Source organism: Eubalaena glacialis, chromosome 5 (genome assembly GCF_028564815.1).
Source record: "Eubalaena glacialis isolate mEubGla1 chromosome 5, mEubGla1.1.hap2.+ XY, whole genome shotgun sequence".
In the NCBI taxonomy this organism is placed as follows: domain Eukaryota; kingdom Metazoa; phylum Chordata; class Mammalia; order Artiodactyla; family Balaenidae; genus Eubalaena; species Eubalaena glacialis.
In genome coordinates, this window is record NC_083720.1 from 155,952,321 (window position 1) to 155,978,914 (window position 26,594).

Genomic DNA, 26,594 nt, shown 5'->3' on the forward strand with positions numbered 1-26,594 from the left:
GCAGACCAAGGAGGGTGTGTGTGTGTGTGTGTGTGTGTGTCTATCTTGCAACGCACACGCCTCGAGAGGAACACGCCCTCGTGGTCAGCATCCTCCTGTTCAGTGTAGTGCTGCAGATAGACATTTCCTCTGTGGCTTGTTCCCTCAACATCGTTTATGGCAAACTGAAAGCTAGTAAGACTGCGCTCATCACGTTTCACTTTTCGTCAGTGAGACTAGTTGAGAGAGCTAAAATTCTCAGTAACATAGTTTGGATGAGCATCGTGTCAACCAGATCTGCCCGTTACTCAACTGCCCTGCCAGGTCCAGGGGGCGCCGGGCTCCATCCGGGTGGGACACCTGACCCCGCACCACAGCCAGGAGCCACGACTCCAGGGAGCCCGCAGCTGGCCACGATTCGGCCTCTGTTGCTCTTTCTCCGAGGGAACTGCCGAACTGGAAAAGGCCGGGTACCAAACGAGCAGACTTTTAATTAATCTACTTCCGGTCTCCGTTCTACCAGGCACTTAGGTTAGTTAATGCCCCGAGCTCCACCGCGGGGAGATGCCCGAGCAGGAACTGTCTGCTGGTTAACACTCTGTGCCCGCGCTGCATGGACACGGTTGACTAGCGTTAGGTCAAGAGTGAGGAAGGAAAGGCAAGCCGTGCTTCCAGGCACCAGTCTCAGTGGAGCCAAGAAGCCAGGATGAGATTCTATGATGGGAAGAGAGAAAAATGTCAAAGCAATACAAGTTGTACTGGCTTCTGTACCCAGAGACGGATGTTGAAATGTAATTGATACAGAAATGCTATATAGCAGACAAATAAGACAACAACCTATAAAAGTACTAACTTCTATCACTAATGGTGGAATTTTTTAATAAATTAGAGGCTTTCATACCTTATATAATTATTAAAATATTAAACTGTTATTTAACATTAACTACAAATTTTTAAACATTAAAATAGCCCATTACTCTATGCAATCATAAAAAAGCTAGATACATAATGGTACAGAAAGATGCGTTGTTGAATAAATGCGTGGCACATGTATGTAATCACCTTCAATTTTTTTATATATAAAATCATTGTATAGAGTAAGGTGCTATTTGGATAATAAGAACACACACATTGCTATAAACATAACCTTCGGGGAAGATGCCTAGGAGAGCTTTGAGATGACTATTGTCTGTAATTAGAACCAGTGGCTGGAGGAACCAAGATTTTTACTTTTTGATCATGACCTTCTGTACCTTTTTATTTTTTTCTATGCAGATATAATATTTTATTTAAAAAAATTTTTTGGAGTATAGTTGATTTACAATGTTCTGTTAGTTTCAGGTGTACAGCAAAGGGAATCAGTTATACATATACATATATCCACTCTTTTTTAGATTCTTTTCCCATACAGGCCATTACAGGGTATTGAGTAGAGTTCCCTGTGCTATACAGTAGGTTCTTATTAGTTATCTGTTTTATATATAGTAGTGTGTATATGTCAATCCCAATCTCCCAATGTATCCCTCCCCCTCCCTTACCCCCGGTACCCATAAGTTTATTTTCTACATCTGTAACTCGCTTTCCGTTTCGTAGATAAGTTCATTTGTACCCTTTTTTTATTCCACATATAAGCGATATCATATGATATTTGTCTTTCTTTGTCTGACTTACTTCACTCAGTATGATCATCTCTAGGTCCATCCATGTTGCTGCAAATGGCATTATTTCGTTCTTTTTTATGGCTGGGTAATATTCCATTGTATATATGTACCACATCTTCTTTATCCATTCCTCTGTTGATGGACATTTAGGTTGCTTCCATGTCCTGGCTATTGTCAATAGTGCTGCAGTGAACGTTGGGGTGCATGTGTCTTTTTGAATTATGAGATAAGACAGTCTCTTCAATAGTGGTGCTGGGAAAACTGGACAGCTAATGTAAAAGAATGAAATTAGAACACTCCTTAACACCATACACAAAAATAAACCCAAAATGGATTAACGACCTAAATGTAAGGCCAGATACTTTAAAACTGTTGAGGAAAACATAGGCAGAACACTCGCTGACATAAAGTGCAGCAACATCCTTTTTGATCCACCTCCTAGAGTAATTAAAACAAAAATAAACAAGTGAGACCCAGTTAAACTTAAAAAGCTCTTGCAGAGCAAAAGAAACCATAAACAAAATGAAAAGACAACCCTCAGAATGGGAGAAAATATTTGCAAACATAGCAACCGACAAGGGATTAATCTCCAAAATATACAAACAGCTCATGCAGCTCCATATCAGAAAAACAAACACCCCCATCAAAAAACGGGTGGAAGATCTAAATAGACATTTCTCCAAAGAAGACATACAGATGGACAACAGGCCCATGAAAAGGTGCTCAACGTCACTAATTATTAGAGAAATGCAAATCAAAACTACAATGAGGTATCACCTCACACCAGTCAGAATAGCCATCATCAAAGTATGCAGATGTAATGTTTTTGTAACGTGTTAAAAAGACCTGTTGTTATATCTTGACCTGTCTTCCTCTGAACAACAGTTGTGTTGTGTCTCAGTCCAGAATGTGCTGCAGTGGCCTGCACCTTAGACTCTGCAAGTAAAAGGGAGAGAGCATTGCTCTGTCGTGGTGGAAAATGAGGAAAGTCCACCTGGAGAAAGATGGGAGAGGAAGTGAGGGATGAGCATCCCTGCCAACTGTTTTCCCTCTCTGAAGTTCACACTTCCGCCCACATGGCCCTTTTTGTCCAACAGCTATTTGCATTTGTCAGTATATTATACTGTTTGCTTTTCTAATTATCTCATAGTCACCTGAGTGTAAAGGAAACTTTGCCAATGTTCCTTTGGCCCACGGATACTATAGAGGATGTGGCATTTAGGGAGAGAAGGGAACCTGCCGGCCACGAGAGCCCCAAAGCGGGTCGCCAGGCTTCCGCCAGCACCCTACCCCCTGTCGCCACTGCTGCCATAGGAGCGGAGCAACCAGGTCACAAGTAGATTGTGCTGTGTTCTCGGAAACAGTCTGTTACTGGGCTCCCTTCTGGACGGCCAAACTGAGGAGAACCAGCTACAGAGGAAAAGGAGGCGCTTGGGGAACAGCTTGGCCTGCCCCGCCCCCAACCCCGGAGTCAACGCAAACTACTTGAAGATCAGTCTAATGCATGAAAAATAAATAAGTAAAAAGGCAATATGTGGCTTTCCAAAATGTCAGCTGAAATGACTCACATTTTCAGCTAGTAAAAATAAATGCGTTGGGTAAGTTAAACATTAAGCGTATTGTAAGCATTGTTCTCAAGGCTTTTCCAGTGATGGGAAGATAACGAACCTTAGGTTGGGGATAAAGAGGAAACCTTCGGGGGCTGTTTTCGGGTCTGTGCGTTGTTTTTGAATGCTTCGGTGTTTTGCCAGATTTTTTCCTACCAGGGAATTAGGCCTTCTATTTTTGGATCATGTCGTAGAGCATCGTGTGCTTTAATTTCAACAATTCCTTATACAATGTTTTGCTTGACATTCATATGCTTCTTTCGTCCGTATGGCTCAGAGCCTGATTATTTTTTTTTTCCTCCGTGAAGCGTCTGCTGCTTAGTGCTGGGTACGCACAGAGTAATCACCCCTCCTGTGACTTTCACTAATACAGCCACTTCAGTACTTACAGCAGAGAATTCAGAATGCTTATGAGCAAAGAGAAAAGTAAGTCCTGGGTGACATGTTAGGTGATGGGGTTCTCGACCAACGGAAAAAAGGAGATTCAATCATTCAGATTCTTAAAGAGGTGACGCTCAGATTTCCTTTTAATTTGCAAATTGTGAGTTTAGTCACATGAAAAGGGTATTATTGAATATTAAAAGAAGCACTTTCTGAAGTTACTCTTCTGTACCAAATTCCTTTCAATGTTTATCGTGCCATCAGAATTTATAAACAAACAAAAAAATGCAGTCACACACGTATATATGTTCAAGTATATGTATATATATACATGAATATATATATACACATAAAATGCTCAAACTCTGTAAATAAATGGAAAGAAATTTAAAGAGAATTTAAAACGATGCTTCGTATTGATGTTGTAATAATTAGAAGCGTAAAGGTAAGGCAACTCGTCACCTATATTTATACTGAAATATATGTAATTAAATAAAATATATTTTATTTCTGAGAAAAGCTTACGAAAACAAGATTCAGCTCTCATATGCTTCTGCAGTCAAATTGATTAAAATAAAAACTCACTGAGCTTACCTTGGCCACAGTCCATACTTACAGACTTTTTTTAATAAAAATAGATCTACCACGAACATGTCAAAGATTCATCTACTTTGAGCTCGGAAAGTTATTTTAGAGGCCATTTAGTAAAAACCTTCTTTCTCTGTATCAGGAAAGCTCTATGCATTTTGCTTTGTCAGGGAACAATGAAAATTTTAAATGTCAACCATTTATTTAAGAAGTAATAATTAGTGAAGTAATGAATTATTGTCCTCAGAAGCCCTGGAGGATTTTAAGATTCCCATGAAGCGAGAGCTAAATATACTTTCCTCTTTTCTCACCCACTAGTGGTTGGAATCTAGCACTTAAGCTCTGTGTGTCTTTTTCAAAACAGTCCACAGCATTAAGAAGCCTCTAGATACTGCATTAAACTTTCTAGTCTGTGTTCAGTTACAACTGAGCATTACTGATACAAAAGGAAATAGGGGAGAATGAGAGCCACAAATTCAACTGTTTGAATACCTTACTTTTTATCTTTTCTTAATTGAAAAAGCAAAGAACAAAGTCAGCTATGGGGACAAAATATAGTGTGGTAGTTAATTGCACAGATTCTTTAGTCAGACTGCTTGTTTCTCACCATTTAGTAGAGGACTGACATCGAACAAGTCACTTTATTTTTGAACCACCATCTTCTCTCTTATCAAGTGGGGAAAATAACAGATCAATGCACTCCGGTGTTGAGAAGATTAAAAATATTACCAGCCTCACAGGTGTGTTGTGAACAGCAAATGGCTTAATGCAAGTGTGATGCCGGAGCAGTGAGAGGCGGGTCTGGAGAACTCAGAAACTGTTAGATGACAGTGCTTTTGACATTGGCTGTTGCTGTTTCTAGAATCAACCACTGCTGTGGCGAAACTCGTAGTGTCCACCTCATAGAAATGTGATGCGTCCACGGGCACCAAATGCGCAGTGAAAGGAGCTGACATCTGGCGGTTTGAGGAACTGGATCAGCCCTGCTGGTTTCCTGCCTGGCGAGTCAGCCGGGGTCTCAATCCCCCATTTTATAACCGTGACCAAAGTGCCTGGCCCACTTTCCTCGGCTAAGGTGCCAGGGGGATCAAAGGAGACCTGTGTGAAAGCGTCTCGCAAGCTGTAAAGAACGGCCCACTCTGTCCCTTACTGACTGGAGTTCATAAGTGAGTGAGCCAAGGACTCACGTCGGAAGCGGCGGGTGACAAGGGACAATCTGACAATCTCTCGGCTGCGTCTACCTTTCATCTCCTGAATTCTGTCCTTTTCTCTTTTGTTAAAAATTAAATCCAGACCTAACTAAAAGATACGATGATATTATGAATTTTCTAACAAACATTAGTTAAAAATAGTGAAGAGGAAGCAAATTATCCATTAATCCATTCACATAGAGCATGAGCTTTTTTCCGGAATGGGTGCTTTATTAGCAACGTAAAAAAATTGAAAATTATCCTCTGCTGATGTGATAAAAATCTTCCTCAATTTCACTGACATTTGAAGCAAAATAACTGCGTTGAATGTACCCATTAGTATGTTTATCAAACATATGTATTTATTACAATGGCATTTAGAATGTATTTTGCAGGATCTTCCTTCACATGACAAAGAACATCAAACCTAAAAATGGGCAGAAGACCTAAATAGACATTTCTCCAAAGAAGATATACAGATCGCCAACAAACACATGAAAGGATGTTCAGCGTCACTAATCATTAGAGAAATGCAAATCAAAACCACAATGAGGTATCACCTCACACCAGTCAGAATGGCCATCATCAAAAAATCTACAAACAATAAATGCTGGAGAGGGTGTGGAGAAGAGGGAACCCTCTTGCACTGTTGGTGGGAATGTAAATTGATACAGCCACTATGGAGAACACTATGGAGGTTCCTTAAAAAACTAAAAGTAGAACTACCATACGACCCAGCAATCCCACTCCTGGGCATATACCCTGAGAAAACCATAATTCAAAAAGAGTCATGTACCACAATGTTCACTGCAGCTCTATTTACAATAGCCAGGACATGGAAGCAACCTAAGTGTCCATCGACAGATGAATGGATGAAGAAGATGTGGCACATATATACAATGGAATATTACTCAGCCATAAAAAGAAACGATATTGAGTTATTTATAGTGAGGTGGATGGACCTTCAGTCTGTCATACAGAGTGAAGTAAGTCAGAAGGAGAAAAACAAATACCGTATGCTAACCCGTATACATGGAATCTAAGAAAAAAAAGAAAAAGGTTCTGATGAACCTAGGGGCAGTTCAGGAATAAAGACGCAGACATAAAGAATGGACTTGAGGACACGGGGAGGGGGAAGGGTAAGCTGGGATGAAGTGAGAGAGTGGCATGGACATCTATACACTACCAAATGTAAAATAGATAGCTAGTGGGAAGCAGGCGCATAGCACAGGGAGATCAGCTCGGTGCTTTGTGACCACCTAGAGGGGTGGGATAGGGAGGGTGGGAGGGAGACACAAGAGGGAGGGGATGTGGGGATATATGTATACATATAGCTGATTGACTTTGTTATACAGCAGAAACTAACACAGCATTTGTAATGCAATTATACTCCAATAAAGATGTTAAAAAAAAAAAGAGCATTGATATGGAGAGAGTACCCAGGATTTTCTGAGCAGGTCCAGTGTCATCACAAAGGTCCTTATAATAGAGAGGCAGGGGTGTCAAAGCCAGGGAGGATGTGATGGTAGAAGCAGAGGTCAGAGGTGTGGATGGCAGTGGAAGGTCTCCCACTTGTTCCACATGTCCTGTCACTATGTGCATCTGTCTCTTTTCCCCTGTTGGCTGTGCTGTGATTCACACGTACATCTCAGTGATGTACCTTATATATGATGTAGGACACCCACCCTGGAATGGATAGCCACAGCCTTCTCTGAAAGAAGGATGTTGCCCCAGGATTAATTGTCATGGAATTCGGTCTCTCCATCAGTCAGTGTTCTGTATTGCAAACAACAGAATCTTTGGCTGACTTAAATGTAAAAGAAACTTAGGAATAATGAGAATCATGAGAAAGACTATGAAAATAGTGGGGAAAATGTAAATTATGTTTAATTCTACTCATTTCCTCCTTGAGAGGTGACCCAAAAGAGTCAGTTGTGTTGCATGTATTACATAAGTATGTGGATTCGGGGGGGGGGGTGACTTTTTTACAAGGATATAGCGTTATTTAATAGTTTTTGGTTTGGGGAGTTCTTTGTGCTGGTAGATGCATTACAGGGTCTAAAGTATTTCCCTGCCTGTCTTTTCACTATCAAAATCCTTGGTCTGTTTCCAAACACTGTTTTTTTTTTTAATCACATTTGAACATCAGGAATATGTAAAGGGAGATGGCTCATCCCGAGAGTTGAGAATGTGATCTGAGAAAGAGCCAGCAGTGAAGCTCGAAGTCTGGGAAAGAAGAGGGGGAGAAGCAGATGAAACTCTTCATCTTGGGGGCAGAGGAAAAAACCCAGAGGAAATGAGTCACGTTTCAGGGATGAGCCTGGGAATACAAACCCAAAACTGATTCATCACCGATTGCGCTGAAGATACGGATTGTACAACTGAGAACAAATGCAGGAAAAAAACCCTGTGGACCCATTGGTTGGCATTTCTAGATCCTGGTTCTACTGTTTCATCTTAGGTCTGTGGCTTAGTGACCACCCCGTGGCACAGGTTCTTACTGACTGTCATTTTGTCTTCCTGATGGTGCGTGGTCCAGCAGGGACGGTCTATCTCTTCTGCTCTAGACTCGGGGTACTGGACCAGGCGGATCACCCTTCTAACCTACTGAGCCGGGGAGAGAAGCCCAGAAAGCTTGAGGTCCCTCCACCTCCGTGACTGTGGCTGTGACCCAGGAAGCAGGGAACTGCGGGTTTACATAGCAAAATCCACGTGGCTGGAGAGGTATTTGCGGTTAGCAGACCCTGCCATCGGTGAGTAAACACTGGCAGAGTTACCCAGCCCTTTGAGGAGGGCTGCAGGGGGCTCCTGGAACTGAAAACTGATTAAAAAGATCTCTTGAGGCGTTTGGTTAAAATGCAGATTCTGGGGCCCCGACCCTGCCATTCTAATCGACGGGTCTGTGGTTGTTTGCGCGAATCCGCAACTTTACCAAGCACCCCCTTCCTCCAGTGATTCTAAAGCAGGTGGTCCACATTTAGAGGTCCCCTGTCCGGTCCCCAGGGTACGTCTCATGCTCCGTTCTCCTGGCTTCTCTCCCCTGATGCCAAGGTTGGAAAACGAATGGCAGGAACTCCCCCTGGAAAACTACAAGAGGTCCTCAAGCAGGGCGTATCGGCGACCAGAAAGTTCTGTGCAGACGGCGTCCAGCCCTGGCAGCAGTGAGCTTCTGTTAGCATGGCAGTCGCTTGGCAGGGCCCCTGCTCTTCGTGTGACACTCATCCTGGGAAGACGCCTCCCTCAGCGTGCAGCACGGGCTCCTGACGCGGGAGAGGGAGGGGCATCCAACCCCCTCCGTGGGGGAGCGGGTGGGTTTTGCCACGTTGCGATCCTCTCACTGTCACCTACTCTGCGGGTTCCACTGCTTCCGGCAGCACTGACGACGGGCCTGGTCTGGCCCACATCACTCATCTCCTGGTTCTCTGGAACCTTCCAGTACCGTGTGGCACAATGTGCAGACACCGCCCGGCACCGAGTGGGACCGGGGGGAACGTCTGTGCCAGAGACCAGGCTGATCAGCCAAGGGAGCCCACTTCCTCCTGGCGCCCCTTCCCGTGAGGCTGGCCGCGCCCTAGGGTTCTAGCCAACGCAGGGGCGTGTTCGCCTCCAGCCCTGGACACAACCCTCCACAGGGACTTGCCCATTTTCTTTCCATCTGCCCGACGGGGAGGGTGTCTGTGCCCGGGGGACACTGCAGAGGAGAGCGCTTCGTCGGTCAGGCCCTGAATGGCTGGTTATGTGAGAAATAAACGGCTCCTGTGGGCGCCAGACCTCGGGGGTCTGTTTGAGGGTCCGCCTGTTTTAATGAACACGGTACCGGCTGGCAGCCTTGCAGACGGAAGACTGCTTACCCTAGGGATGCTGCTGTGTTCTGTACCGCACACAGCCTCCCCGGGGGCAGGAAGCTGGAGAAATTGTTTCCCCCAGCCTTTGTCCGTCCGGACTCGGGTGGGCCTGTGCCTTGCCCTCACGTTAGGGATCCAGATTGCAGTCAAGACGGCTACTCTTTCCGTAAGCAGGAAGCACAGGTGTGAGCTGGGACTTTGTCTGGTCTCAGTCAGAGTCGTCAGGCAGAGGGCTTGGGATGTGTCACAGCGATCGAGCAGTGGACCCTCTGAGGACTGAACCCAGGGCTGTTAAATCCTGTGCTATGGCCAGTTCCAGGACGCACACCGACCACCACTGTGGCATCTACAAAAGAGACACACACAGCTATCTCCTGCCAGTACTAGGGCAGAACTGTGTTAAAGTGAACCTCACTGTACAGAACCTGTATTCTTGACAACACACACAGTTCTCAAGACCATGAATCAGGTCACGTTTAGTCATGCCAAGGGGAGAAGTTTAAGGCAACCCTAGTATGAACTATGGGGGTCGACAAAGGAGGGCTGTTGACATGGTGAACAGTCCTTTTCATCATAATTCTCACAGAGCACGTTTTGCTCTACCAGGGAGGTACGCAAGAAGCATGGCTCTAAAGCCCGCGGGGCTGCAGGGAATGGAAAGTGATGGGGCAGTTTGGGTAGGTCTGTTACCCAGTCCAAACTCCACTGCTCACTGCTGGACAGGCAATAAATCGAGAGCCGAATTGTTGGCACAGGAATAACGCTGTTATTGGGAGGGCCAGCGGACTGAGAAGACGGTGGGCTCGCGTCCCAAAGAACCATCTTCCCCGGGTTAGCATTCAGGCTTGTTTTACGCTAAAAGGGGAGGGGGTGTGGCTAGTTGTTGCAAACTTCCTGGTGTCGGAATCCTTTGTTCTTGCAGCTGTTGTGCTCTGTTCTGCAACTTTTTATCTCTATTTGAATGTAAAGTGTTACACCTTTAAAGGTCAGAGCCTTGAGAAGAGGCTATCTTGTCTATTTCAGGCTGTAGGCAACATTCTTAACTTGTAGCAAAAGCAAAGGAATACAAAGGTTACAGTAAAAAAAGCCGCTCCAAGGTGGAGTCCCATCTTCCCTAGCACAGGTTTCAGACAACAGGGAGTGTTGGAGACTGCAGTGGGCTGCTGAAGCCTTGCCAGCCCAAATGCGGCAGCTGCGATTCAGGGACAGATATTCCTTGATAGGACAGTGAGGCCAAATGCACTGAGATTCCCGAGTGAGATCTGTGATCTAGGCTTCTGTGCAAAATGGTCTCATTTAAAAATGCTGGCGCCCTATCCTAACCACATCCCACTTGCAAGCCAGCAAGTTAGCCTGCTGCTGTTTCAAGGATCCTGGCAGAAGACGCGACACTCCTAGAATGGTGGTCAGCACTGTATTCCTCACAGCCACGGCAGTAGCCAGAGAGGTCAGTTTCCCAAGTCCCAGTTCCCACAGGGAGACACAGAGACGGCCAGAGGACAGCTGTGGGTGCAGTGGGCTTTCTTCCAGGATAGCAGCCCTGAGCTTAGGGAGCTGAATCCTGCAGACCGGATGGGAAGCAACCCTCCCTCTGCTCTAGAGGGAGATAACTGTCTCCATCTCCAAGGCACTTAGCTGTACACACACCCTTGGAAAGACAGTGTGGACCAAAGGCAGTCAGAGCCTCTGCTCATAAGATGCGCACACGTATGAGGGGCCCGTGGAGAGTTGTCTCGCGATGAAATCTACCCCTAGTTCTACACCATCGTGGCATCTGGTGAAGTTTACCAATACAGCACTTGGATTAATCTGATTGAAAGATCTGCACCCAAATTTGTTCAATTTGCCTCGTACAGCATTTAGTTCCAGGTACTGTCAACAGGACTCCAAGCAGCTATTAGGCCACCCTGCAGGGCTGACCCTAACCACGCCCTGCCCCCCGGATGCTTGGACCCCACGGGCGGAACGAGTCCCATCAACCGCCAGGCCTGTCTTCCAAAGCCTGCCCTCTCCAGCTGGTCCTGTTAGTGGTGGCTCGGGCTCCACACTGACCTCAAGGGGAAAGGCCAGGGCAATGTTCTCATCATTCCTAAGGGCCCTGACCGCTGAGCCGAGCCTGAGTGGAATGCCTTCAGGACCGGGGTGGTGTCTCTGACGTCGGCTAAGACCGGGGAAAATTTCATAGCACCGTTCTCATCGCAGGGGTAACAGCCTGCAGTAGATGCATAAAGAATCCGTCAGTTACCCTTCCTGAGTAGCCAAGGATGGCCTCACTCTGGAGGGACCCCAGTCCCCATGCCCAGGCCTCCTCATCAATTCCCGGTGGTGCCCTGAGCACTTGAAGATCTGGTATTTCTTCCTTATTCCTCCCTGCCCGGCAAGCTGGTGGGCGTTAGGGTTCCTGGTTTAGCTGGAATAAATGAGTCTAGTCTTTTCTGATGGAGGCCCTGCCTGAGTGCAGCTGGCCCTGCGTGCGTGCCCTACAGACCCACACCAGCAGCCGAAGACAGCCATTTGGCCCTGGAAAATGCCAAGCAGCAGCTACAGGAGTGCGTGGGGAAGACAGACAGTTGTGTAGGAGCTGCAGAGCTGGAGCTACACCCTGCTGTGCTGATAGAATCAGTCAGGTTAAGGGCAACGGTAATTAAATCATGTTCAGAGTTGTCTGGCAGGAAATGGAAGCCTCAGAAATCAATACAATTCAATGCATTTAAAACAGTTTGGGTAGCCACCCTGGGGCCCTTTCCTTTGTGAGAAAGGCTCCAGGGTTGACGATGGATGATAAAGGCCATGAATACCCTTCGCTCTGCCGTATCTCCTGGGGTCAAGGTGCTCCCTCCCCAGGGGCCACCGACCACCGTGGCTGCTCCTTGACCACCGTGAATGCTCCTTGACCACCGTGAATCTGTGGTCCTATTTCAGTAGCTGTAACTTCAGCCTTTTCCCAATTCTCCCCTAATTCTGCCCAGACCACTCATCTGGAATAATCAGGTACAGGAAACACAAGGGCATATTTTATAAAACCTAGAGACATGGGTTCTATTCCCCGCTCGTGCCCCGGTGAGCCACTGTATGGGGACTCAATCAAGAGCCCTTCATCCCTACGATCTGGAGCCAGGTCGCTCCCGCAAGGGAACCCAGGTGGATGAACCAGAATTAAGTCTGAATTTTCTAGGTCTTCTTGTGTCTGGGCTGCCAACCCAGAGTCTGTGTAGCTGTGCTGGCCTGGTTTCTGCTGGGAGACAGAGAGAAGCATCTTGTGCAGAAAAGCTCAGAGCAAAATCCAAAATTTTCAGATTAGGTCTATTTTTCCCATTATCCTTTTTTATTGGAGTGTAGTTGATTTACAATGCTGTGTTAGTTTCAAGTGTACAAAGTGATTCAGTTACACATACATACATATATACACACATTCTTTTTCAGACTCTTTTCCTTTATAGGTTATTACAAAATATTGAGTAGAGTTCCCTGTGCTAAACAGTAGGTCCCTGTTGGTTATCTATTATATATAGTAGCGTGTATATGTTAATCCCAAACTCCTAAGTTTGGTAAGTTTGTTTTCTATGTCTGTGGGTCTGTTTCTGTTTTGTAAGTAAGTTCATTTGTATCTTTTTTTAGATTCCGCATATAAGTGATATCATATGATGTTTGTCTTTGTCTGGCTTACTTCACTTAGTATGATAACCTCTAGGTCCATCCATGTTGTCTCAAATGGCATTATTTCATTCTTTTTTATGGCTGAGTAATATTCCATTGGATATATCTACCACATCTTCTTTATCCATTCATCTATTGATGGACATTTACGTTGCTTCCATGTCTTGGCTATTGTGAATAGTGCTGCAGTGAACACTGGGGTGCAGGTATCTTTTCGAATTATGGTTTTCTCCAGATATATGCTGAGGAGTGGGATTGCTGGATCATATGGTAGCTCTACTGTTAGTTATCTTTTTCATCCTTATCATTTTCATTACCCAGGAAGCAGCCGAGGGGAGATGATTCCTTTCTTGAGACAACTGCACTTAGTAATCATGCTTCCTTATCAAAGTGTGTACACCAGGAGGAGGTGATGGAGGTAGAGCCAAAAGGAATTTTAGTCAATTTCTGAGAAGGCTGTTCTCGTGGTCAGCAGTCCCAGGTGCTGGTGGGTGGTAGGAAACAAGGAAGGACAGCTGAAGAACTTAACTATCAGCACATAGCCGAGTGGATTTTGCAATAAAAATACACCATTGTTAGACTGTAAATGTTCCCAAAACCTGAAAACAATATTCAGTTAACTTTCAAGGGCTATAATAATGTGACATCAGTGAGCTGATCTGCCTGGAACTTAAGCACTGTGACCTGAAAAGTGTCAACACTGGTGGTGCAGCCCGGTGGCCTCACGCGGGGTCGGAAGTGTGACGTGGTCTGTCTGCAGGACTGGGGGAAGGGGGGATGCTCCAAGCCATTCGGCCACTCTCACCAGGAGACAAGTGGGGCCACTTTCGGCGGGAATCGCAAGCCTAGCGGCAGGGGTAATCTCTGACTCCGAACCATATTGGCGCCTGGCCTGCGATGGCAACTGTGTTATGTTTGGTACAATGACAGATCCAGGCGGTGACGGCGGGAATGTGAGTGCAGCCTCGTTCAGCCCCGGGAGTCCAGGCGGCATCCTCGGAGAACAGGCCCTTGTCAGGGGCACTTACACGAGCGGTGCAAATAGCATCAGCAACTGTGATTTGTTTCCACCGTCAAGACCCCAAATACGGGAGCCTTTAGTCTGCTGGTATGTGGTTTTTGAAGGAGCTAGAATATTAGCAACAACCCAAGGATAAGTGAAAATACAGCGAGACCCTGGGTTTCAGCTCAGCTGAACCATCAGTGAACCAGGCCCGGACGTGTTGGAAACCTCTGTGAACCGAGGGCTCGGCTGAACCAGTAGCTTTGCTGTTAAGTGGCCGAGGGCGTGTAAAGCTGCCCCCAAGGTGACAGCTGCCACTTTTTCCTGTAAAGCTGAGAGGCCGAGGGGCCAGGCTAGTTGTGTTCCTGAACAAGCCATTTCCACTTACCAGGTGAGGCTGTGGGCCCTTCCGACCCTGTTACTCGCTGAGACTGAGTCAAGCTGCCCCAAATGGAAGCAGAGGTGGCGAGCCCCACGCCCTCCGGGTCAGGCGTTCGGCTGTAACAGAAGCGTCACGGCAGCAGAGCAGCGAGGCTGGGCAGTAGGGGCTGCAGGTCGCTGTCGGGGGTGACAGGTCTAACCCTCGAGGAGGGCTCTCGCGGCGAAGGCTGACTCTCCGTCTGGGCTCCAATCACCAGAGTCATCAGACCAGAGACCTGCATCCGAGGACCTGCGCTGCTGAGAGTCGAGGTGTGCACGACGCGTCAGGAGAAGCCCCTCGGGCGCTGAGGCACAAGGAAGCAGGCGCGCGGACAGGTTACCTCCAGCTGGACGTCCGGACAGGCGTGTAACCACAGCACAGTGAATGAGCCTAAAAGGCCCCCCACGGGGCGCATTTGCGTCCCCTTTCCACTGGGATTCTTGCCTAAACCCCATTAGTGTCATTCACATGCGCGTCCCACCAGGGAACCAGCTAGGAGGGCGACTTGCAAACAGCACAGTCGTAAAACCTCAATTCCCTTCACTCTCCCTTCCCCACTCCCCAGTATTCAGACCCGTGACTCCACACACACACACACCAGGGGCAGGGAGACCTGGGCCTCACCCCTAACCGGCTCTCTCCTGAAAGAGAGAGGCGCAGGTAGGAAGGGCCAGGGAATGCAGAGGGAGAGGGCCGCTCCAACCCGCTAAGCAAGGAGCCTTCACTTGTAGTTTGGAGCCAGCTCGTGGCTCCACAAAGAGAACCTCCGAAGTCTTGGGTCCAGCACCCTGGAGCACGAGGCCGGGTCCTCGCGACTGACACCGTCTACCTCGGCCTGGGGACCCTGCACTCAGCAGCCCAGCAACGCTGAATCCAGCCGGGGCCGTGGGGCTCGCTCATTCCAGCTGATGAGGGGCTGACTTGCATAGCAGTGACTTCTTTTTAAGGAGATCGTTTTAATCTGGGGCACGATTTGCTCTATTACTAAGAAAATATCCTTAAATTCTTGCCCAGCTGATGTGCAAGGTCTAGGGCGTCTTCCAGGGCTGTGGGTCTGACTTCAGTCATTTGTCTGTGTCAGTCTGTCTAGTCACTTGAATCAGCATCGTAAATCCAATTCAGGGCATGAAAGGTCCAGATACTGCCTACCTGACTTTGCTAGGGTTGCCAGAACAAAGTATCCAGGTGCTGCAACTGCAGAAATTTACTGTCTCCCAACCAAGGAGACTAGAAGTCCAAGATCAAGGTGTCAGCAGGGTTGGTTCCTTCTGAGTGCTGTGAGAAATACCTGTCCTGGGCCTCTCACCTAACTTCTGGTTGATTCTGGCAATAATTCATATTCTTGGACCTGTGGAAACCTCACCTCGATCTCTGCCTTCGTCTTCACGTGGGTTTTCCCTGGGTAACTCTGCGTCCAAATTTCCCCTTTTTCTAAGGACACCAGTCATATTGGATTAGCGGTCTAGTCTATCTGCTCTGTGTGACCTCATCTCAACTGATTACACCTGCTATGACGCTATTCCCAAATAGGGACTGGGGGCTAGGACTTCCACATATGGATTTTGGGGGGGACACTGTTCAACCCACAGCAATGCCTTATCTGTGGTTTCCACGGGAGCTTGTGTGTCTCAGGGAAATCCCCCCCCCCCCAGAGAACCAAGCTCCCTTACGGCAGCGAGGACTACGGAAAAAGTCCAAGACCTCTGACTGTCACCTCTGCAAAGATCTAAGGTTGGTGTGAAAGTCTGCAGGAACAGCTAGGCCTCAGACTCCCAGGAGCTGCCATCCTTTCCCAACAAGCATGATGCATCCACAGGTGAACTAGCCAGCGTTTCAGTGCTTCACCTGGTTTCTGCTCACAGGGCATGTGGACCGTCTTCCTTTTCACTGAGTGTAAATGTCCCTCTCCATTACTGTTGTCTGAAGAGGGCTGGAACCTTGCTCTAGTCCAGGACTGTTCTTTGAACTGGTCATGACGATGACATACATCTGAGGCTGGGAACCTGACTGGGGAGAAAGGTTCTCATCCAGAAGGGTGTCAGCAACAACGCAGCCACCGCTGAGACAGCTGAATTTGAACCTCCTGCCTGGTCATGACATGAAACTCCACCCCCAATCCTTCCTCACTAGCAGACAATAAAACAGATGACCACCTATTACCCTGGGGAACATGAAACTTGGTCACCATCTTTGCTACCAAATCCCATGGACTCTTCCTTCAAATCCTGTTGATCGGCCCACAGGAGCCTCGCCCATCCTCTTCTAGGAAGCCGTGTCTCCGTCAGCATCCCATCCTCGCTGCTGCCAAACTGTCAAGAACTAGAAGAGTGACATTTTACTCTACTTGTGAGGTAACAGGTTAAACTGCCATAGTGTCATGAATTCTGGCAGAAGACACGAGATCCCTGGGTCAGAGGCAGAAGACTTCACCACTCAAAACGATCTCAAGAGACACGGAGAACCAGCCTCGCCTTGCACTGGCTTCCTGGGCCCTCACTTCCACAGGACAATGTGATCTCTGCATACACAGTGGGCTGCATTATAGGACAGAAGCCCTGAGCTTAGGAATGCAAATCTTGCATAACGGGCAGGAAATATGGCTGCGCTTTTGCTCTGCGAGAGGGCATTATCTCTGTTTGCTAAGGCTGCCTGCTGTACAGACATTCTTGAAAAGATCGTGTAAAGCAAAGGCAGCCAGTCCTCCTGTTTCTCTACAAAATGCAAGGGAGTGATGGAAAAACGTCTCCTAGCAACCTGCGGCCAAAGCAAATGGACCCCAGAGCTCGCGCTACTCGCCGTTACACTTGGATAAGCTGAGCACAGTTTTATTCTTAAATTTAGGGTTTCAAAAAATTTATGGTTTTGGTTTTATTTGTGATTTGAAAAACTCGAATATGAGTTTTGTTGGAAGTAGGAGTTTTACAGCCCTAAAGAAATGTATTTTGGTTATACCGGGACTGTATTTAACAATAACTTTTTCAAAAGGGATTTTGGATACACTGACCTACACACAGCAAAGGCCTGAATTAAGAGTTTTTGGTCCTTTTTCTCCCCACTGTTGTGTTGGAGGTTTCCTCCATCTGAAACGGCAAGACCCACAACAGAACAAATGTATTAAATATTGTTTTTACTTGATTTGATGGTTCATTTTCTTTTTAAACAGAACTCATTTTAAATTTTACAAAGATTTTTATTTAACACTTTTATTACAATATTTATATGGCAACAATATCTAACAAGCTTCTGAGACACAGGATAAATTTTTGATAGACTTTGCGACTCTGCCAGAAGCAGAACTCAAAATAAACAGTGTAATTTAAAGCAACTGTGAAAGTCATCATAAAAGAAGTGTTGTTAGTATCAAGAAGGTTTTCAACACGAGGTTCAATAGCTATCCTGTTTCACGTAGAGGAAAAATGAAAAGAAGTACTTAAACTAGAAGAAACAGTGGGATACCAAGAGCAGTGCACATTTACCGAAAACTCGAGAAAATGCATTGAGAGATACGTTAAACATTTGCTAAAAAGAAAACTTTAGTTGCTCATGTGTGAAGCCCCATGAATCAATCATTCCACAGAATCAGGAGCAAAAGAACTTACGCCCTTTGCTCCTCAAAACTCAAGTGGTCACATCTATGCCAAAACTCGCAGACTTCTTCTAGTTCTTCGTTCTCTTCTCATTTCAAATAGGATTTGCTGTTTTTCCCCTTCTAGATAATAAGTTATTAGCCTGAGGGGCTCTGCTACCTCACTGTGGTGGCCTAGGAGTACATTCCAGGGAATCCCCAAACCTCTGGAAATACACATCAGTCTTGGGGTGTAAGGGCATATGCACATTTTTAGAAGGGTGATGGCCGATATCTTTTATCTTTTATCCAGTTCTCAAAGTGATTTGTGACTCAGTGAACGTGGAGACCCACTGGCCTGTTGTAACAGTTTCTAAAATAAAATATAAAGAAGATTCACTGGGGTAAGTGAAGAAAATACTAGAATTTCTATTTATATTCATGCTTGCTTAAAATAAGCTTATTACTATATTATATCAGACAGAGCAGCATATTATATATTTATTAATCATAAATATTAATAATACTTATATGATAAAATTTATTTTTATATATTTATAATAGATTGTCAGTGTTCTAAAGATTTTACTAATGGTGTGCAGAATCCAGGAGTCTGGAGAACATTGCTCTAGACTACTAACTATCAAGCTGTGTCGTAAGATCTTGCAGGGCGTCTTTAATTTACATGTGGGAGGACATGAAGGAACAGTACATTCCCAAAGACTAAAACGTTTTTATCCACTTCAATTTTCCGACATATATCTGGGGAAGAAAGCAGCTCACTGTGATTGAACAGCCCTGGATGCCGCCTCGTGGGGCATCATTGTTTCCAAAGGCACAGAATTCTGTGAGCCTTGTCACTGTACCTGTCCCAAAGGCTTCAGCTTTACCTTTTTATTCTGGGCGTGTAATACGATGGACTGTCCAACTTCTGTAACAGCATTTTGTTTTGCTTTAATTTTCCCTGAGATGACCCCATAGCTCTTCCCTCAGTACAGATGGGTTTGGCAACCTTTCAGACTAAACAAACATCTTAGCTGATACTTTATAAATTTGGGCATTATGCAAAGTCATTTTCTGCCAAGTGATCTTCTTCCCGATCTGTAAGGTTTAGTTGCAATTTAATATTTTTTTTGTTATATACATTTGTTTGTTTTAGATTTTAGATTCCGCATATACGTGATAGCACACAGAATTGGTCTTTCTCTGTCTGACTTATTTCACTAAGCCTGATACCCTCCAGATCCATCCACATTGTTGCAAATGGCAGAATGTTTTAACGTTAAATACTTAAAAACATTGAAAGGCAGCACAACCTTATCGAAAATCTTCTACCAAAATATCTGAGCTTAAGTCCTAGATCTGCAAATTAAATTTTGTCCTGATTTCGATGCCTGTGTTTAAATCTTAGATATTAACATTTTCCTGAAACTAAGTTTATTACGATGAAAAAGAATTTGCACTGACAGTAAAAGAAGCCTAGCGTTTAGAATATCACATTTTTTCCCCTTTAGCTTAGTTTTAAAAATTTGAAAGCTATGTATTTATGAAACCCATGCTATTTTGGTTTTGCAGGCACTGGATACAGGAAGAAAAGTTTTAGAGGTAAAAGTGTGTGGATTGTGGGAGTTGGTCGAAACAGATGCAGGTGTGACAGGTCAAGGGCAAGGCTGCTTCAGGAGAAATATAGGTGGCAATAAAGTGTAAAATGTTGCAGGTGGCTTAAAGTACGAACACCAAGTGAGTACACGTCACCAACACCATAAAAGAAGCATTTAAAGGAAGCCACACTTCTGCAGTCTGGAAGCAAACAGGCAAAGAGCAAAAGGAAACTGAAGGCAACCAGGACTGCAAAGGGCTAATCCCTTCCAGAAGTTCTCGCCTCTCACAGTGGGAGGGATTCTTCCCCTTCTCACAGTGGGAGGGATTCTTCCCCTTCTCACAAGAGAACACAGATTTCCCAGGATCTGAGGAAGAATTCCAGCAGAGAATGTAGGTCGCAACACTGTAAACTCTGGTTTACATTTACCTCTTGGTGTTCTCTGCTGAGTAAAGCAAGCTGTTCCTGCTTTTAGCCTCTGTTTGGACAAGGGGATCGCACTTTCCTATCGTCTCTGCAGCAACCTGAGGTTTGGTTTTGCAGGACGTGTTACGTCCTCCTTTACAGGCTTTGCAACCCCTCTGGCCCAAGCCCCTCCGGACCGCCCTTCCCCCGCCCGTGTGTCACGTGTGTCGCACTGCATCCTTCACCCTGCAAACCGGCCTTCACTTAACTTGTTCTCACGCGCCCGGCTCCAGGGGGAAACGCACCCAAGCCCACCAGCAGGCATGACAGCTCTGTACGTTTTGTGGTTCGGGGAAGGGCCGTGTCCTGTAGAGTCCCTTCCACTGAGGAATAACGACGTATCCGGGTAAAGCCCACCATTCACAGCCACGAGGACCCACCGGCTCATTCGCACTGGGACGTTAGCGAGGACGTGGGCTTTCCAGCCTCAGGCAGCCTTAGGCATCGCTGGGGCTCTGCAGGTAGCTCGCGGGGTGAGGGCGAGTCTGCCCCCAGTCACTCCCCGCTTCACCGCTCCTTCCCTTGCTGCCCCCCCCCCCCCCGGCCCCGGCCAAGCAGCCTGCTGTGTGCCTCACCGTAGCTGCCCCGGAGGGACCGGCAACGCCAGGGAGGAGGGATTTGGAGGACAGGTCAGTGAAACGCTGGAACAACCCTTCCCACCCAAGAAGGCATGGAAACAGCAGCACCTGAAGAGCAGCTCCTGGCGTTCTTAGGAGGAACACGTGTCTTGGGACCCACATTATATGTATTTTAGGACAGTTCACTTGGCAGTAAGATTCAGAACCCTTGGCTCCTGCCAGAGACCCTGTGTCCATCCTTTTCTGCATCCTCAACTCCACGCCAGCCTCAAGCCCCCGGCCGGGTCCCTCACTTTCCTTGTGAACATACCCTCGGACTCCGTCCCTGCTTACCCTCAGCGGTCTGGCCATGAATACGTCTCCCTCACCTCCACCCTCCAAAGTGGATCAGACAGAGATGGAAAAGGGATTCCTTAAAGTTTTTAGCACCCAAGTTGCAGATTTTGAGCGCATTCCATCATGGAAATGTTGTATGTCCATCTTGCTTAAGGGCTCTGAGGTATCCCGTAGTTAACGAGCCTTTGCAGGCTGGCCTGGGGAATCTATCACAGATGACTTAATGTTTTCGAGAAAATACATTTTGGGTAACTTTTTATTTGGATAAAATATCAAACTTATGGAAAGTTTGCAGGAATAGTACAAGGAATTCCCATGGAGCTTTTACTCAGATTGTTCACATTTTCCTCCATTGGTTCTGTGTGTGTGTGTGTGTGTTTACACACACACACATACACAGAAAATATTTTTTGAATTCTAATTAATTTACAACTTTTGGAACATAAATTATTAGCAAATTTGGGTCTGCTTAAATAGGTGATAAATAAGACACATTATTTTATGCTTTTTAATTTCCCTTAATTCCTAATATTTTCCCTGTGATAAGGGCTCATTTCCAGAAAGAAAAATGTATTTAAGTCTTTACTTTCCTTTTAAATACTTTTATTAACTTCATATAATTGTGAGACTATAACTATATTTTCCCAAGGCCTGTGCTACTCTCCAATAATAGGATTGGTATTTAATGAGCCCTATTCAGTACCTCAAGACACCGGAGCATCACTGAGTAAATAATAATTATTGTGATATGTATAGTAATACGCCAGGGATGCTAGAGGCCAGCCAGTAATGGTCTTTATTCCTGAGGTCACCATGGGCTGGCCTGGGGACTAGTGGAGATAACTGTTAAAAATTCCAGCTGACTTCCTCCTCAGATCCCCAAATAAGAGTTCAGTGTATCTATAGCTCTGCTAATACTGATTTAAACACTGTAATGTTCATCTTTCTCTTGCTTTGAAGTTGCGTTCTTTTTAAAATCAGATCCTTATCTCCAACCAAACTCTGCATGTTACTTAGTTCACCAGAGATCTTAGACTAACATTATTAAAAGTTCACGTTCCAGAAAAATGTTTTGAAATTTCTACAATGAAATCACAGCATAATTTTCTTCATCAATATTAACACCCTCTTTAAAAATATCATTGAATTAATTTTGCTAGAATAAAAAATTCACAGATGTGTACTTAAGACAAAGAGTCCTGATGGTTCCAAGGACATACATACACACCAAAGTGTTCAACACAAATACTTAAAAAATAAGCTATCAGCAAAAAGAACAAGTCTTATTTCCCACTTCTGAACTTAGATTTTCCTAATGGAACTTTATATGGCTCAGCCTGGCAATGGAGGGTGTCTGCTGAAACAGGTCCAAATTACTGCTGTGTGTGTAAATGTTTTACTTTTGTACGTTATGATTCATTCCCTGAATGCTGCCTTTACTCCATCTTGCTTCTGGGTAAAGTAAATTAGAATAATATTATTGCATTTTAATGTAGGCTGTAACCCTCTTTTATCCTGAAGATGATGACACAAAAATGAATTAATAGAAATGAAATTGCTCTTATGAATTAAAATAGCCTTTCCCATATATAGACTTTTAAAAATGTCAAAAAAGGAAATATTTATTGTTACGACACATTATGTTGTGGAGACTATTTTTATAAAATCATCTTTGACATTTACAGAAGAACTACTTTAGATTCATATTGCATCTAACCCATAATGGCTTATTTTCTCTAAAAAAAGAAAAAGAAAAAAGTGCAACAGAAGAAAGCCTCAATCTATTTTGTTATGTATGCTAACAGTTAAGTGAGGAAATGTAACAAAATGCAGACTTGAAAGGTTCAAAGAGCTTAGGGTAGCCAAGACTATGGTTTCTATTCAAAAAGCGTTTTTAAGGCAACCAACACTATGAGAAGCGCTTTGATAACCAGGGTGTTTGGCCAGGGCAGAAGGCAGGCGGCTCCACCAGGTTGAACAGGTCACTACAATCACCCGATATATGAACAAGGCGCTGCGTTCTGAGTACAGGTTATAAGCTATTCTTATATATCAGAAATATTCCCCCAAAGTCACTTTTTGAGGCTTCTTTCTTTCCTTCTTTCTTTCTCTCTCTTCTCTCTCTTTCTCTTTTTCTTTTTCACTGAAGAGTTGAATGTTGAGGTGAATACATTTCTGTCACGTTAAGTGGAAGGAAAAGCAGATGGTGACTTAGCTCCCAAAATGTTACTACTGCTTCTCAGCTTGCTGCCGTCCCAGGGTGCTCTCAGAAGGTCCACGCACGCTCCAAGGACTCCAACCCAAAGGCTAACAACTGGGTGTGTATTTGGCTAATCTATGCCCGATGCTTTGCCTAAGAAATTGGCATTGGCTTCCTCAGCATCTTGCTTCTGGAACCATGGCTTTGAAGTTGTTCCTTGTTGATAAGCTTCCAGAAAATGACAGATTCCAGGAATGTCACTAGGAAAGTTTGGCGGGAGTTCCTCCCTTGATCGAGGTGTAAACACAAAACCAGGACAGTCTTTGAGTAATCTGGAAATATTGAAACGCAAATATTAATCATAAAACTTAAGACTGACGTAACTGTCTAGTCAAGAAAAGGTGGCATAACTAAAGGAACATTCCCGAGAATATTAATAAACCAGCCATCTTCAGTGTCACTGACAGGAAAAATCCTAATGATGTTTATAAGCGTCTTCACAGAAGAACGGCAAGGAGTCAATGCACAATAACAGAAAGCCCTACCAAATAATGTAGTTCACTCATATTAGGAAAAATAACTATAAAATAGTTTTGTAAAGGTATCATCTATAATCTATAGAACAGTGCAATTCACAGCAGTGGGGAAAAAAACCCAAAACAATGCAAAAGTCTAATAATAGCAAAAAATACATGAAAATAATGTTACAGAACTGGAAGAGTTGAAAGAGATAAGACGTTGTCAATTCATTCATTTTCTAAATATTACTGAGAAGTAAGCTTGGGCAAGAACTTGTGAAAGAAAATTCTATATAAGATATATATCTATATATAAAATGTGAGAGTATCTTTGGGATCTCTCAATAGAATTTTTATGAATTCTAGGTTAGTAGGACTGAAGTGAGATTTAGTTGTATATATCGACACTCTACTTACTATCTGATATTTGCAATATATTTTCTTAAATTCTTAAGAATTAAATTTCATCTTAAATTCAGATGTTCTACAGGCTTTTATTATTTGCTGCATTTGTCCATGATGATAAACTCATTTGAAACTAATTTTGATTAAGTTACTGGCTCCTCTTCCCACTTGCTTCCCTAGCTTTCTGTCAAATGCAAACTTAATAAGCATCTCTCTGATCTATTATTCAGGCCGTGGATGGAAACAGGCTCTAAACCAGCTTCTGCAGAAAATCTCTCATTGTATCTTCCCTTCCACTCCCCAGTCTGCAATGAAAAGAGTGACGATGCTGCACGAGACTTCAGGACCCTGACGCCCCTCTGTGTGCTGAGGAAACCGCTGGACAGAGATGCAGGTCTCGAGGATCACAGCCCTCAAGTAGAATACATGGGCGTGTTCAATCAACTAATTTTTATCAGTGCACCAATAAATATGTAGTCTGCAAAATCATAAGACTAATGAAATGATGTTTTACTCATGGATTTGTAAATATTTTGAGTACCTATTATTTTTAAGGCATAGTATTTGGTAATATATAATGAAAAATTACAGAATTCCACACAGTTGAAAGTATAAGCTTCAAAGTCTGGTAAATGTAGGTTTGAATAACAGCAAAGATGTCAGATTTCTAGCCTTTCAAATGGGGATTAAAATAATACATGTCTCTTAAGACAGTTGTGAAGATTAAATAAATTGAACAAGATTAATTAAGCATCAATTAGATATCACATAACAACCGTCATATTGGTAACAATCAGTCTGATAATATCAGTCACTGGGAAATAGAAACTTTCAGACACTGTGGATTCTATTGGTATATATTACCAATATATACCAACAGATTGGTGAAACCAATCTGGACAGCTAACTGATGCTTAGTAAAGCCGAAACTGGGTATAGCCCACGATCTGGGAATACCATTCGTAGGTATATTATCTAGACACATATGTATAAGAATATTTATCAAATCACGCTATGTAATAATGAAAAACTGGCAATCCTCTAATTACCCATGGATAGAAGACAGACTGGCTTATTTATACTCTAGAATACATATTATGTCACATGCACATATGGGGACATGCTAGATTTATCTCGTACCAGCTTGTGAGAAACAGCTGTTCAACACTCGGGAATTCTGCAAGCCAGTTAAGCCATCGGTAGCCTGAAACCTGCCACGGTGACAGTATTTACACCTTAAAAACTGGTAAATGCTAGAAGTCAGGGAGTATCCACTTCACTCCGCAGGCTGGTTTACCAGCACACCACTGCATTAGGAATACTGTAAATAAATGACCTAGATTTATATTTCATCAAGAAAAAAATCTCAAAAACATAGTATTGACTGGATTCAAGGCAAGTTGTAAAAGGGTATGAGTGGAATCTATTTTTCTCTGGTTTTATTCTTCTATCTGGAGCATTCAGAAGTGGCTTTAAAGCAAATCATTTGAATGTATGAAGAGCCTTGCTCCAGATCACACATCTGGTAAGCCCTGTGCTGTAGGACATGTCTTCTGCCTACAAATCCCATGCTTTTTAAAGAGACTTACAGATTTTTTGTTCATTAAATCGTCTTTTTAAAAAGATCCAAATTTGTAAGAAAAACAGGTTGAAAAATAAAACCATTTAGAATAAAGCTTGAGTAAGATCCAAGAATAGTAGCCACAGTCTCAGGGCAGATGCTCACATGTGGAGGGAGGTTTTCTTTATCCCTCCTGACCGGACACGGTTTCCTGCCAGTGGCTGCATCAACTCTCCTAATTCGGTCATCGTCCCATAATCCCTTATTCTCCTTGTTCCCTGGTGGAATTCAAGTCCTGCTTCTGTGTCACTACAGGAGTTCCTGGTCAACTTTCCTGCCCACACGGGGCACCTGCCAGTTTTGTCTTTAATGATCCTGCATCACTGCACGCAACCCTCCCTTTAATCCACTGACCCCAAACGCAAACGGTATTGAACCTAGTGTCTGTGCGTTCTCTGCACTTCAGTAAAAACAAACAAAAATGCGGGAAACTGTCCCCTAGAAGAAAACTCCTCATGACATTTAAAAGAAAGGAATGTCTAATTGCCATTACATTCTAAATTACTGATCAGAATTTGGAAGTGGAAGTTTGAAGGAAATGGATATTTTTGGTGGTGGGTATGCAGTCTGTGTCCTAAAGTTACATGTGCTTCATAAATATATCAAGGAAGTTAACGCTTCCTAATATTACTTTATTGGGAAACACCATCCCTGAATTCAATGTACTATCAATAAAGCTCTGCAAAGAAGTAATTACCTTTCGTATTTGTATAACTTCTCCTAGAATCGCCGCTTGTCCTGAACTTAAGAAACACAGGATGAGCTAAGCTGAGCACCCGAGGGTGTGTCCGGGGCGGGTGAGGAATGTGTCTGTGGAGACGCGCCTCTGACTTAAGGTCTGATCGTGAGAAGGAGGAAGGCAGGGGATGACCCGGGAGAGAAATGCAAAGCAAGCAGCCTCCATTCAGGAATCGGTTTGGCGAGTGTGATGCATAAAAACGAGGCCGGGTTGCAGGAGATCCGTGGAATAAGGA

General features: G+C 44.5%; 1 protein-coding gene across 2 annotated transcripts in view; it reads right to left on the reverse strand.

Annotated features, from left to right (window-relative positions):
* Positions 1-22,645: 22,645 nt before the first annotated feature.
* The window catches only part of GUCY1A1 (guanylate cyclase 1 soluble subunit alpha 1), a 58,950-nt gene continuing 55,001 nt past the window's right edge, over positions 22,646-26,594 (reverse strand). For both annotated transcript variants that reach the window (XM_061191782.1, XM_061191783.1), the window contains exon 9: positions 22,646-23,408. In XM_061191782.1, coding sequence (XP_061047765.1) covers positions 23,207-23,408 — 202 coding nt within the window. In that variant the 3' untranslated portion in view covers positions 22,646-23,206. The remainder of the gene's footprint in view (positions 23,409-26,594) is intronic.